Source organism: Chanos chanos, chromosome 3 (genome assembly GCF_902362185.1).
Source record: "Chanos chanos chromosome 3, fChaCha1.1, whole genome shotgun sequence".
In the NCBI taxonomy this organism is placed as follows: domain Eukaryota; kingdom Metazoa; phylum Chordata; class Actinopteri; order Gonorynchiformes; family Chanidae; genus Chanos; species Chanos chanos.
The window spans coordinates 135,001-150,000 of record NC_044497.1 but is presented as its reverse complement, the minus strand read 5'-3'; the positions used below and the strand labels follow the sequence as shown (position 1 = coordinate 150,000).

General features: G+C 42.9%; 1 protein-coding gene across 1 annotated transcript in view; it reads right to left on the bottom strand.

Moving 5' to 3' along the window:
• The window catches only part of dnah3 (dynein axonemal heavy chain 3), a 108,760-nt gene that overhangs the window by 43,901 nt on the left and 49,859 nt on the right, over positions 1–15,000 (bottom strand). Inside the window, exons 19-27 of the mRNA XM_030770142.1 lie at positions 14,773–14,887; positions 13,443–13,559; positions 12,704–12,883; positions 12,072–12,208; positions 7,942–8,143; positions 7,239–7,331; positions 3,829–3,939; positions 3,219–3,333; positions 220–418 (exon numbers count right to left, since the gene is read on the bottom strand). Coding sequence (XP_030626002.1) covers positions 220–418; positions 3,219–3,333; positions 3,829–3,939; positions 7,239–7,331; positions 7,942–8,143; positions 12,072–12,208; positions 12,704–12,883; positions 13,443–13,559; positions 14,773–14,887 — 1,269 coding nt within the window. The remainder of the gene's footprint in view (positions 1–219; positions 419–3,218; positions 3,334–3,828; positions 3,940–7,238; positions 7,332–7,941; positions 8,144–12,071; positions 12,209–12,703; positions 12,884–13,442; positions 13,560–14,772; positions 14,888–15,000) is intronic.

Sequence of the window (15,000 nt, the reverse complement as noted above, 5' to 3'; positions counted from 1 at the left end):
GTTAAAACAGCAATGAATCAGCATGGGTCCAGAAACGCTTATTTTACTGCACAACTATGAATTATGTAACCAGTGTGTGTGTATGTGTGTGTACGTGTATTACTGTGTGGGTTTGTGTGTGGTAAGGGGGTGTGTGTGTGTGTGTGTGTGTACGTGTGTGTGTGTGTGTGTAAATGTATATGTATGAGTACGCGTAAATGTGTGCGTATGTGTGTATACCTGTAACAGCGGTCAGTAAGTGGGGTGATCACTAGTCTGGGTGAATTCCCGAGGTATTCGTATCCATACTTAACATCAGTAGTGATCATGCGCACCAGTACGTCACCATCCTCCCAGTAATAACGCAACTGGGAGATCCACTTGAAATCATTCAGAGAACACACACTCTCATGGGCCAGCTTACACACCACATCCCGAGCTACAGAAACACAACACACACATCCATCCCAGGTCAGTTCACATGCCACATCGCACTCTGTGAAAACACTCAAAACAAAAATAAGAACTCATACCAACTGTCCATCTAGAGAGTCACACTGAGGTCTTCCCGCGCCTTGTGCTTGATCTCACATATCGCACAAAGCTGCGGATTAGTCACATGATCATGACATTAAATACATTCTCTGCTAATATTGTGTCCACAGGCCATTTCTTTGCTGTTCCCACTGGTCTACACACATCCAGTCTGTATTAAGTTGGAGGAATAAATCTGAACTGGGCTGTAGCTGTATTAGTCATGAGCACACTCCCTCAGTGTCTGGTTGAGAGAACGTGGTGTGGATCGAGTAGCTGCTTCTTACCACTATCTTACCACTTCTATTTCAGTATTCTATTCTTCTGATCACAATGATTTATCCATTTTTTGTATGAGCGAGCATGAGTGCATGAATGAGCATGAGTGTATGAGTGAGTATGACTGTATGAGTGAGTATGAGTGTATGAGTGAGCATGAGTGTATGAGTGAGTATAAGTGTATGAGTGAGTGTGAGTGTATGAGTGAGTATGAGTGCATGAATGAGCATGAGTGTATGAGTGAGTATGAGTGTATGAGTGAGTATGAGTGAGCATGAGTGTATGAGTGTATGAGTGAGTGTGAGTATATGAGCGAGCATGAGTGTATGAGTGAGCATGAGTGTATGAGTGAGTATGAGTGTATGAGTGAGTATGAGTATATGAGTGAGTATGAGTGTATGAGTGAGCATGAGTGTATGAGTGAGTATGAGTGTATGAGTGAGTATGACTGTATGAGTGAGTATGAGTGCATGAGTGACTATGAGTGTATGAGTGAGTATGAGTGTATGAGTGAGTATGAGTGTATGAGTGAGCATGAGTGTATGAGTGAGTATGAGTGTATGAGTGAGTATGAATGTATGAGTGAGTATGACTGTATGAGTGAGTATGACTGTATGAGTGAGTATGAGTGTATGAGTGAGTATGAGTGTATGAGTGAGTATGAGTGTATGAGTGAGTATGAGTGTATGAGTGAGCATGAGTGTATGAGTGAGCATGAGTGTATGAGTGAGTATGAGTGTATGAGTGAGTATGAATGTATGAGTGAGTATGACTGTATGAGTGAGTATGACTGTATGAGTGAGTATGACTGTATGAGTGACTATGAGTACATGAGTGACTATGAGTGTATGAGTGAGCATGACTGTATGAGTGAGTATGAGTGTATGAGTGAGTATGAGTGTATGAGTGAGTAAGAATGTATGAGTGAGTATGAGTGTATGAGTGAGTATGAGTGTATGAGTGAGTATGAGTGTGAGTGAGCATGAATGTATGAGTGAGTAAGAATGTATGAGTGAGTATGAGTGTATGAGTGAGTATGAGTGAGTATGAGTGTATGAGTGAGCATGAGTGTATGAGTGAGCATGAGTGTATGAGTGAGTATGACTGTATGAGTGAGTATGAGTGTATGAGTGAGTATGAGTGCTCTTCCTGCTCTACCTGGTAGACTCTACATGAAGGCAACTGCATCATGTGTATTTTGGCAGGCTCTTCTCCCCATCATCAACATCATACATTTCTTCCAAACCTCTGAATAAAGTAACAAAGCAGTAATTTGTCCATCCACATGTCTGAAGTGAGCCCTCCCTCTGTCCTAACGGTGGGAGAGAGTCTGTTTCCTCTCTCCTCACACAGCATTGCTTAGAGCAGTTGGGGCTGGCTGTTGGTCATACTGCATACAGGAGTAAAAGGGAAATGAGAGGTGTTGCTATAGGAACACATGTTCCCCTAGTGTGTCAGACTCCTCCTCTTTTCCCATACACTATAAACCTCTGCTCTAAGTGCACATTTAGGAAGTGACAATAAAATTACAGTTATCAGGGTCTTTTATCCACCCCCAGGTGCAAATAACTGGAATGATTTTCAAAAACTGCACTTATTCAGTATCTGCTATTGTCAATTCAAATGTATTTCACATACCCAACTAACTGAACATTGTACATGTGTTGTCCATGTGCTTTTAGTTGTTTGGGTCTCTGCTGTTCTGTATCTTAACTATCATCTCTTCTGTTTTATGACTCATGTTATATGGTTTTGAGTTATATATATATATATTTAAATAGATTCTTCTTATTTTTTGTTACGGATTTTAGTTATGCATCTGTGCACTTTGTTGACCAATTTCACCTGTAAGTGAGGGTGCAGTCTCACTTGGGCGGCCCTGGGAAAATAAACTTTGATTGATTTTACATTTTTAATTTACTGGGACTTACCTGGCACAGTAAAGAATGAATTAAGTTCAGATATGTTCCCATGTTACTTTTGAAGACCTCAGGGAGTGTGTTATGTGTGAAATACTGAGAGGTAAACTATACATATATCATATTTCAACTTAGAGAACAGATTTCAAATTTATTCCTTTAACAGACTCACTTCCAAATTTCAAAATTACATATGTTATCTCTCAGTTGTCACACAGATGGAGTGATCCTGAACTTTCAAAATTTTGCACATATATGGAATCCTGGAATCACACAGGATTAATTTTCAGTTTTTTTTTCCAACTAAATTCAAGCTCTTCAATGGGATTGTTTCAGATTTGCAGTGTCTGTTTTAATATTTAATAATTTACAATATTTTGATATTTTAATTCAAAACAAGGTATGTAACATTTCAACATGATGACTACTCTCTGTGAAGCATATTCAACCGTGAATATATACCATGAATGACCACTGGACAGACAGTCAGACTAACTGTGAGATTACCATGGACGTCTATGACAGTCAGAGCTCCCAGAGTCATCCTAGCTCCTCCAGGCAGCCTCCCCCTCACCAGCTCCACAATCTCAGCAATCTGAGCATTCAACTGGTCTGCATATGCCTTTAAAACACACAAACCCACATTATACCCACACACTCACACACTCTAACCTGTTCCACCGGGTCAGAGGTCCAAACATTTGACTGGTCCTCATGTATGTTTTGTAGGTTCAGTCAAGAAAACATCTCGATAGTGACCTCATGACCTGTAAGAGCCCTGCTGCTACAGAGTAAGCGTGTATGGGAATAGCAGGGAAGGCGTCTGCCCCCTCTAAAATGCTGCAAAAATGCAATATCAAAAAGCTAACAACCCAGTAGTCACCCTCAAACAGCACATTTGCATTGTATCTGCTCTTACAAAGCTCGTCTACCAAAGTCAGCCCTAACCCTAACCCTAACCCTAACTAACCCTAACCCTAACCCTAACCTGCTCTCTTTCAAAATGATTTATGCACACATTTGGTCTGTTCACATTTTGTAAATTGTGCACGCATTATACGCACACACACGCACACACACACACACACACACACACAGTGTATATATGTGTACTTACAGGTAGTGTACTGGTTTCTATAGCATGAGATACTTCACTGGTCCAGTAGATGGATGAAGCACAAATCACTACCTGACCGGGCCACTGTAGAACCCACCTCTGCCTGGGGACCTGAGACCAAAGACATAAATACACATACACAGACCTAAACAGACATAACCAGGCATAATGGTTAAATGTTTGTGTTTACGTATTTATGTGCATATGTATTTATGTAACCTATGGGTTTAAGTGAGCCTCTGTGCAGACTGTGGCAGCAAATGTCCTTGAGAAAGGGACAATAAAGAAAGTATCCATCTATCTACCTATAAATACACATAAACAAACAGGCATAAATACACATTAACAAACATGAACAAACAGGCATAAATACATATACACAAACACACATAAACAGGCATAAATACATATAACCAAACATAAACAAACAGGCATAAATACAAATAAATACACATAAACAGACATAAACAAACAAGCATAAATACAAATAAATACACATAAACAGACATAAACAAACAAGCATAAATACAAATAAATACACATAAACAGACATAAACAAACAGGCATAAATACAAATAAATACACATAAACAGACATAAACAAACAGGCATAAATACAAATAAATATACATAGACAGACATAAACAAACAGGCATAAATACAAATAAATATACATAAACAGACATAAACAAACAGGCATAAATACAAATAAATATACATTAAAACATATAAACACACGTAAACAAACATAAACAAACACACATAAATACACAGAATCACACAAAAAACACATAAACAAATATAAACAAACATTAACAGGCACACATAAATAGAAATAAAACACACAAACACACATATACAAACAAACAAACGTAAATACACATAAAATACACATGAACACACATAAACTGTCAGGTCTCTGTCATTGTCCCTACCTCCCTGTCTCCTGGCTATTCAGAGCCAGGTTGAATCTGCTGTGTGCAGTTTGCTCCCCCTATGTGTTAACATATACCCCTGTGTTTTCCAGTGTGCCCTTGTGAAGTCTTACACTATCTGTATGTACTGAGCTCTGACCTGTTCCTTTTCCTCAGTGTTGCCTTGTTTCCCTTTTTCTCCTGTATGCCTTGTTCCTTGTTACTCTGTCAGCCCTGTTCCCAGTTAGCCTTGCCAGCCCTGTTCCCAGTTAGCCCCGTTCCCTCTATTTAGCCCTGTTTTCTCTTTTGATATCCAGTGTACTGACCCTAACCCTAACCTTGACCCTAACCCTAACCCTGACCCTAACCCTAACCTTGGCCTGTTCTTGACTTTGATCTTGCCTAGCCTCCAGTAGCCAGTTTATTGTGCACCAGACCCTGCCTGTTGATTGACTACGATTAAGAAAACGATTTGGATTTCAATAAAGACTGCCTGCAGTTGCATTCAGCCTCTTTCTCAGTTTGTGACAGAAGTCTTCACCCCCAAGTGGATGCAGTGTGCAATTTCAAGAACTTCACTTTCTCTTTCCTGGTGAGGTACAATTCCACATAGATCCTGCCACAGTCTCCTTCAGAGACTGAAGAGTCTCCATGAGGATGTGGAAGACGTCATATCACATTTTCTCTGTAACCAAGCCTGTTCCTGCTGCCTCCCACGGCCCTGTATCAGTCCCTGGTACCACTGGCTTCTGAACCTGCAGCTCTAGCTCCTGTCCCAGGTTCTTCTAAGGCTCCTACTCATTTGCTGCAGCTCCTGTCTCCACCCTTATTGCTGCTGCCATTGCTCCAGTGCCTGTTTCTGAGTCTCCAGTCCTAGCCCAAGTTCCCGTTCCTCTGAGGGCCCGAGTTCCTGTTCCTGTGCCAGCTGCATTTATGCCTCCAGATCCAGTTGCCATTGCCTCTGAGATACCACTGCATGTCACCTCTGAGGCCTCAGCTTCTACCTTAGTGTCAGTCACAACTGCACCTGTGGCCCCCTTCCTGCAGTGGCAACTGAAGTTCTAATCCCTGTTCCTGTTGCCACTGAGGGTCCAGCATTGGTTCATGAAGCTCCAGCCCCTCAGTCCACAGCAGCACCTGAGGCCCCACTCCTGTTTCCTGTTGCCTCTAAAGCTAAAGTCCCTGTATCCATCACTGCTGAGGCATCAGTTCCCATACCAGGGACATCTGCGGCTCTAGCTCCTGACTGCAGCACTACCTGAGTCTCCAGACCCTCTGCTCCAGCTTCCTGTTCCACCTCAGCCTCCAGTCCAGTCACTTAGCTTGTGGCCTGGTCTGCCTAGGCCTCCTGCTCCTCCAGCCCTGCCGGCCAGGTCTTCGCCAGCCCCGCCTGAAGATACATCTCAGCTGCTGTTCTTGCCCCCAGGCCTGCAATCACAAGTCCTTTCATCTCCTGTCCCACTGGTTGCTCCAACTTGGGTCCCTCCAGTCCTGTCGGTGGCTCCACCTCTGATGTGTCCAGTCCAGTTACCGAGGTCCTTGCCAGCGCCACAAAGTGCTCCATTCCAGCGGCCACCTGTACCTCCAGTCTCGATGCCTTAAATACCTACATGGTCTCTGGCACCATCTCCAGTTCCTCTGAGGTCCCCAATGCTGCCTTTAGGATTTCCTGGTGCTCCAGATTGGTTTCCTGGTTGTTCCAGTCTTCCTGAGGCTCTTGTTTTCCCCAAGTGGGAGTTTGATGTCGTCGTGTGCTAGGAGCCCCACTTGAGGGGTGGGAGGCACTGTCAGGTCTCTGTCCCTACCTTTCCGTCGTGGCCAATCAGAACCAAGTTGAATCTGGTTGTCTAACCACCCCCAAATATTGTGTGCAGCTGTTCTCTGTTTGTTCCCTCTATGTGTTTACATATACCCCTGTGTTTTCCGGTGTACCCTTGTGAAGTCTTACACTAGCTGGACATGATGAGCCATGACCTGTTCCTTGTTTCATTGATGCCTTGTTTTCCTAGTTGTCCCGTTTGCCTTCTTCCTTGATACCAAGTTAGCATTGTTTCCCAGTTTACCTTGTTAGCCCTGTTTCCATGGTTTAGCCCTGTTCCCTCTATTTAGTCCTGTTCTCTCCTTTGACATCATACATAACACATTCCAATAATAAGACGTGTGCATATGGGTGAATGAGAGTTTATGTGTTGCGCATGTGTGTATGCATGTGTGTGTTTGTACGCGTGTGTGTGTGTATGCGTGTGTGCGTGTGTGTGTGTATGCATGTGTGTGCGTGTGTGTGTGTGTGTATGCATGTGTGTGCGTGTGTGTGCGTGTGTGTGTGTGTATGCGTGTGTGTGTGTATGCGTGTGTGTGTGTGTGTGTGTGTATGCGTGTGTGTGTATGCGTGTGTGTGCTTGTGTGTGTATGCGTGTGTGTGTGTGTGTGTGTATGCGTGTGTGTGTATGCGTGTGTGTGAGTGTGTGTGTGTGTGTGTGCGTGTGTGTGTGCATACCAGAGGGTACTCTTGCACTCCTTTGTGTATGACATGTCTTATGCTGCTGAGCATCATCTGTTCAACTTGTGCCAACCATTTCTCTACCATACCCTGCAGTGCAGCGAGACATTAGACACAGTCACATATATACCATACCTTACAATACAGTAAACCATTACACATACACATGCATATACCATGCTCTACAATACAGTAAAACATTGCACATACACATGCATATACCATGCTCTACAATACAGTAAAACAGTACACATACACATGCATATACCATGCTCTACAATACAGTAAAACATTACACATACACATGCATATACCATGCTCTACAATACAGTAAAACATTACACATACACATGCATATACCATACTCTACAATACAGTAAAACATTAGATACACGTATATACACACACACACACACACATACATATATATATATACACATATACATACATACATACACACACACACACACACACATATATATATATATAGTTTATGTATATATCTTATTTCTTATCCCTCTCTCCATCTCTCTCTGTCTCTCTCTCTATACACACACACACACACACACACATATATATATATAGTGTGCATATATCTATACCTATCTAGCTATCTATCTATCTATATTACACACACATACATACACACACACACACACATACCAACACAATAATACACACACACTCACACATTCAGTACCTTTGCTTTTGAAGGGCAGATGATGTCAATAAATGGTACAGTCTCTTTTTCAGAGCTGACCATGCCTGTAATCTCCAGATCAGGGCTGAACTCCAGTCTGGCGATCCCCTCAAAACACTTCTTCAGATGGGGCTGCACACGCAATGGATCCTTTGTCTCTGACAAAATCTCTAACAACTCATCATTAGACAGAAAAAAAAATCTGGAGAGAGAAAGTAAAGGGAGAGGGGGAGGGAAAGAAATGAGAGAGTGTGAGAGAGAGAAATGGGAGGTAAGGTTAGGGTTAGGGTTAGAGTGTGAGAGAGAGAAATGGGAGGTTAGAGAGTCGTAAAAATGAGAAACCGTTAAAAAGCTCAACATGCAATTACAATGGTACAATATCCTCCAGTGTAACTTACTGTAATAATAATAATACTGTAATAGGTCTACAGAGTGACAGACACATTGCTGCAGCCAAATGATGTCTTTTGGAGCTCCCTACAATGGCACTGAGAGACTAAGGCTGTGTGGTATCTGTGACTGTGGTATCGGTGACTGTGTGGTATCTGTGACTGCATGGTATCTGTAACTGTGTAGTATCTGTGACTGTGTAGTATCTTTGGCTGTGTGGTATCTTTGGCTGTGTGGTATCTGTGACTGTGTGGTATCTGTGACTGTGTGGTATCTTTGGCTGTGTGGTATCTGTGACTGTGGTATCGGTGACTGTGTGGTATCTGTGACTGCATGGTATCTGTAACTGTGTAGTATCTGTGACTGTGTAGTATCTTTGGCTGTGTGGTATCTTTGGCTGTGTGGTATCTGTGACTGTGTGGTATCTTTGGCTGTGTGGTATCTTTGGCTGTGTGGTATCTTTGGCTGTGTGGTATCTGTGACTGTGGTATCGGTGACTGTGTGGTATCTGTGACTGCATGGTATCTGTAACTGTGTAGTATCTGTAACTGTGTAGTATCTGTGACTGTGTGGTATCTTTGGCTGTGTGGTATCTGTGACTGTGTGGTATCTTTGGCTGTGTGGTATCGGTGACTGTGTGGTATCTTTGGCTGTGTGGTATCGGTGACTGTGTAGTATCTGTGACTGTGTAGTATCTGTGACTGTGTAGTATCTGTGACTGTGTAGTATCTGTGACTGTGTGGTATCTGTGGCTGTGTGGTATCTGTGACTGTGTGGTATCGGTGACTGTGTGGTATCTGTGACTGTGTGGTATCTGTGACTGTGTGGTATCTGTGACTGTGTAGTATCTGTGACTGTGTGGTATCTGTGGCTGTGTGGTATCTGTGACTGTGTGGTATCGGTGACTGTGTGGTATCTGTGACTGTGTGGTATCGGTGACTGTGTGGTATCTGTGACTGTGTGGTATCTGTGACTGTGTGGTATCTGTGACTGTGTGGTATCTTTGGCTGTGTAGTATCTGTGACTGTGTAGTATCTTTGGCTGTGTGGTATCTTTGGCTGAGTGGTATCTTTGGCTGAGTAGTATCTTTGGCTGTGTGGTATCTTTGGCTGTGTGGTATCTTTGGCTGTGTGGTATCTGTGACTGTGTGGTATCTTTGGCTGAGTGGTATCTGTGACTGTGTGGTATCTGTGACTGTGTGGTATCTGTGACTGTGTGGTATCTGTGACTGTGTGGTATCTTTGGCTGTGTAGTATCTTTGGCTGTGTGGTATCTGTGACTGTGTGGTATCTGTGACTGTGTGGTATCTTTGGCTGAGTGGTATCTGTGACTGTGTAGTATCTGTGACTGTGTGGTATCTGTGACTGTGTGGTATCTGTGACTGTGTGGTATCTGTGACTGTGTGGTATCTTTGGCTGTGTAGTATCTGTGACTGTGTAGTATCTTTGGCTGTGTGGTATCTTTGGCTGAGTGGTATCTTTGGCTGAGTAGTATCTTTGGCTGTGTGGTATCTTTGGCTGAGTGGTATCTTTGGCTGTGTGGTATCTTTGGCTGTGTGGTATCTTTGGCTGTGTGGTATCTTTGGCTGTGTGGTATCTGTGACTGTGTGGTATCTTTGGCTGAGTGGTATCTTTGGCTGTGTGGTATCTTTGGCTGTGTGGTATCTTTGGCTGAGTGGTATCTTTGGCTGTGTGGTATCTTTGGCTGTGTGGTATCTGTGACTGTGTATTATCTTTGGCTGTGTGGTATCTTTGGCTGTGTGGTATCTTTGGCTGTGTGGTATCTGTGACTGTGTGGTATCTGTGACTGTGTGGTATCTTTGGCTGTGTGGTATCTTTGACTGTGTAGTATCTGTGACTGTGTGGTATCTGTGACTGTGTAGTATCTTTGGCTGAGTGGTATCTTTGGCTGTGTGGTATCTGTGACTGTATGGTATCTGTGACTGTATGGTATCTGTGACTGTGTGGTATCTGTGACTGTGTGGTATCTGTGACTGTGTAGTATCTGTGACTGTGTGGTATCTGTGACTGTGTAGTATCTTTGGCTGTGTGGTATCTTTGGCTGTGTGGTATCTGTGACTGTGTGGTATCTGTGACTGTGTAGTATCTTTGGCTGTGTGGTATCTGTGACTGTGTAGTATCTTTGGCTGTGTGGTATCTGTGACTGTGTGGTATCTGTGACTGTGTAGTATCTGTGACTGTGTAGTATCTGTGACTGTGTAGTATCTGTGACTGTGTGGTATCTGTGACTGTGTGGTATCTTTGGCTGTGTGGTATCTTTGGCTGAGTGGTATCTTTGGCTGTGTGGTATCTGTGACTGTGTGGTATCTGTGACTGTGTAGTATCTGTGACTGTGTAGTATCTGTGACTGTGTAGTATCTGTGACTGTGTGGTATCTGTGACTGTGTGGTATCTTTGGCTGTGTGGTATCTTTGGCTGAGTGGTATCTGTGACTGTGTAGTATCTGTGACTGTGTAGTATCTGTGACTGTGTGGTATCTGTGACTGTGTAGTATCTTTGGCTGTGTGGTATCTTTGGCTGTGTGGTATCTGTGACTGTGTGGTATCTGTGACTGTGTAGTATCTTTGGCTGTGTGGTATCTGTGACTGTGTAGTATCTTTGGCTGTGTGGTATCTGTAACTGTGTGGTATCTGTGACTGTGTGGTATCTGTGACTGTATGGTATCTGTAACTGTGTAGTATCTGTGACTGTGTAGTATCTGTGACTGTGTGGTATCTGTGACTGTGTGGTATCTGTGACTGTGTGGTATCTTTGGCTGTGTGGTATCTTTGGCTGAGTGGTATCTTTGGCTGTGTGGTATCTGTGACTGTGTGGTATCTGTGACTGTGTAGTATCTTTGGCTGTGTGGTATCTTTGGCTGAGTGGTATCTTTGGCTGTGTGGTATCTGTAACTGTGTGGTATCTGTGACTGTGTGGTATCTGTGACTGTGTGGTATCTTTGGCTGTGTGGTATCTGTGACTGTGTGGTATCCGTGACTGTGTGGTATCTGTGACTGTGTGGTATCTGTGACTGTGTAGTATCTGTGACTGTATGGTATCTGTGACTGTGTGGTATCTGTGACTGTGTGGTATCTGTGACTGTGTGGTATCTGTGACTGTATGGTATCTGTGACTGTGTGGTATCTTTGACTGTGTGGTATCTGTGACTGTGTAGTATCTGTGACTGTATGATATCTGTGACTGTGTGGTATCTTTGGCTGTGTGGCATCTGTGACTGTGTGGCATCTGTGACTGTGTGGTATCCGTGACTGTGTAGTATCTGTGACTGTGTGTTATCTGTGACTGTATGGTATCTTTGGCTGTGTGGTATCTGTGACTGTGTAGTATCTTTGGCTGTGTGGTATCTTTGGCTGTGTGGTATCTGTGACTGTGTGGTATCTTTGGCTGTGTGGTATCTGTGACTGTGTGGTATCGGTGACTGTGTGGTATCTGTGACTGTGTAGTATCTGTGACTGTGTAGTATCTGTGACTGTGTGGTATCTGTGACTGTGTGGTGTCTGTGACTGTGTGGTATCTGTGACTGTGTGGTGTCTTTGACTGTATGGTGTATTGACTGTGCTGTCTTTGATGGTGTGGTTTCTTTGACTGTGTAGAATTTGCTTTGTTGTATCTTTAAGAACAACTGTATTTTGGTCTATTTTTAAATGTTTTAAATCACCAGTAATGTACTGCATACTGCATGGCTTGTCTAGTAAACATGCTATGAAGTCTGTAACTCACCTGGGGAAAAAAAGTCTCTTTTTCTCCAAGTATGTGTTGAGGCCACGCTGAATGTCTTCCAGAAACACGTTGGCCTCTCGCAGTCGACCAAGCATGTTGGGCTGACTTGTGGCCACCAACACACGTGTGTCTTTAAGCTTTACACATACACACACACACACAGTAATATATTAGTATGTGTATGTATTATGGTCAAACCAATTAAGGGGTTTTGTTCTGATGACCCAGAATGACTGATAGTAAGAAATGATTCATTATCACTCACAGAAGAGAGATTTGTTTTGAAAAATTTCTGTTTGTTTTTTAGCTATATTCTTACATGTATATAGGTTATATTTGAATGAATGAATACATACACATGGATTTAAATATGTATATACAACTATTTGTGTGTATTTTTCATTCTGTCTCAACAAAATACTTTTGTTTTGAGAGGAGTTACAGAAATGTCTAAGCATATACATAAATACATTAAAATACATATAAGAACTCTAAAATATATTTAAAAATCTTTTAATGTTTTGTTAACACATACAGATGGAGTCTATCACCTGTTAATGTGCAGGTATACGATTAAACTCCTGCCTGATGTGCGCATGCGCACAGACACACACACACGCACACACACACACCGTCTCTGTGATGATATCCTTCCAATAACTGTCCACAACAGCAAACTTGCGTCCCTCCTCAGGCATCTGGGTGATAATGTCATCAGAACTGAAGATGGGCTCCAGGTACAGCCATGTGGCCTGGCACTTCAACATGGCCTCCAAAATATCCTGCATCATCAGTAGTTTGTCTTCCCAATCCTACAGGGAGAGAAAGAGAGGAGAGAGAAGAGATAGAGAGAGGAAAGGAGAGAATGAGGGGGTTGAGAGGGAAAGAAAGAGACAGAAAAACATGTACATAACCATTACTAACCATTTCATGGGCTCTAGTTTAATGGTGAAAAAACGTCAGAATCTGAGGATGAAATGGGGACGTTATAAGTAAACAGTTATGAGCTGTTTGGCAGTATAAGAGTATAACTCAGTACTCAGACCAGCCTGTCTGATACCAGAGCTCTGTTGGTGTCAGGGGTTGGGGGGTGAGGGTACGGGAACCAGACATGCCAAACTGGGAGAAAACTGGGGTGAAAACACAGATGTGAAAAACACATTTGACTGCATACAGTGAAAGTCTGTGGCACTGAGCAGGGGTCTGATGTGTTCTAATCTCAGTAATAAACTGAGAATAATTTGTTCCTTCTGATTATGATTTCAAACCAAATGAGCAACAAATAAAACCAGGATAAGTAAAGGAATATTTTATGAAAGAAATATTTTATGAAAGGAATATTTTAAAAAAAGATGGGTGTGTGTGTATTACCTTGCACTCAGTCTCAATGGGTCTGATGAAAGGAGATCCTCTCATGGTTTGAGTCTTTATGATGTGATCATCCAACAGGACCTGGATATCATCAACCGCAGACACTATACAGGTCCCCTTCACACACACACACACACACACACACACACACACACACACACACACACACACACACAGACACACACACACACGCGCACACACACACACACACGCACACACACACACACACGCACACACACACACACGCGCACACACACACACACACACACACACGCACACGCACACACACACACGCACGCACACACACAGACACACACACACACGCACACACACACACACACACACACACACACACACACACACACACACACACACACACACACACACAGACACACACACAGACACACACACACACGCACACACACACACACACGCACACACACACACACATCATACACTGAACTTACTGAATTTACACATTGTTTCATAAACTATAGATACTACGCAGATATCCAACATGTGCACTCACAACACACACACACGCACACACACACACTGTCTGGATGTCACTATACTACACAGTATACTTATGCACAACAGATGTGTTTTCATTGAGCGTACATGCATGTGTGTTTGCATGTATTTTTCATTGTATATTGTATATTTGTATATTGTGTGTGTGTGTGCTTCTGCGTGTAGTTTTTTTTACTGTACATTTGTATACTGTGTTTATGTGTGTGTTCGTTTCCACATGTCTCTGTACTGAGTGTGGTCATTACCATGTCTCTGTACTGAGTGTGTTCATTACTGTGTCTGTGTACTGAGTGTGGTCATTACTGTGTCTCTGTACTGAGTGTGGTCATTACTGTGTCTGTGTACTGAGTGTGGTCATTACTGTGTCTATGTACTGAGTGTGGTCATTAAGGTGTCTGTGTACTGAGTGTGGTCATTACTGTGTCTCTGTACTGAGTGTGGTCATTACCGTGTCTGTGTACTGAGTGTGGTCATTACTGTGTCTGTGTACTGAGTGTGGTCATTACTGTGTCTGTGTACTGAGTGTGGTCATTACTGTGTCTGTGTACTGAGTGTGGTCATTACTGTGTCTCTGTACTGAGTGTGGTCATTACCACATCTGTGTACTGAGTGTGGTCATTACTGTGTCTGTGTACTGAGTGTGGTCATTACTGTGTCTCTGTACTGAGTGTGGTCATTTCTGTGTCTCTGTACTGAGTGTGGTCATTTCTGTGTCTGTGTACTGAGTGTGGTCATTACTGTGTCTGTGTACTGAGTGTGGTCATTACTGTGTCTCTGTACTGAGTGTGTTCATTACCGTGTCTCTGTACTGTGTGAACCCTAAGCGTTGCTCAGCCCATTCATTTTTCATCTTTTCCAGGGTTTTCTCTAAAGTGTACTCCTTACTGGCCTCTGCTCCAATCTCCTCCAGTCTGTCACACACATGGACACACACACACAGCCGCACAAGAACCCATACACATGTGGACACACAAGCATGCACACACACACAAACATAAACTTGTTTTTGGAATAAAAATCATGA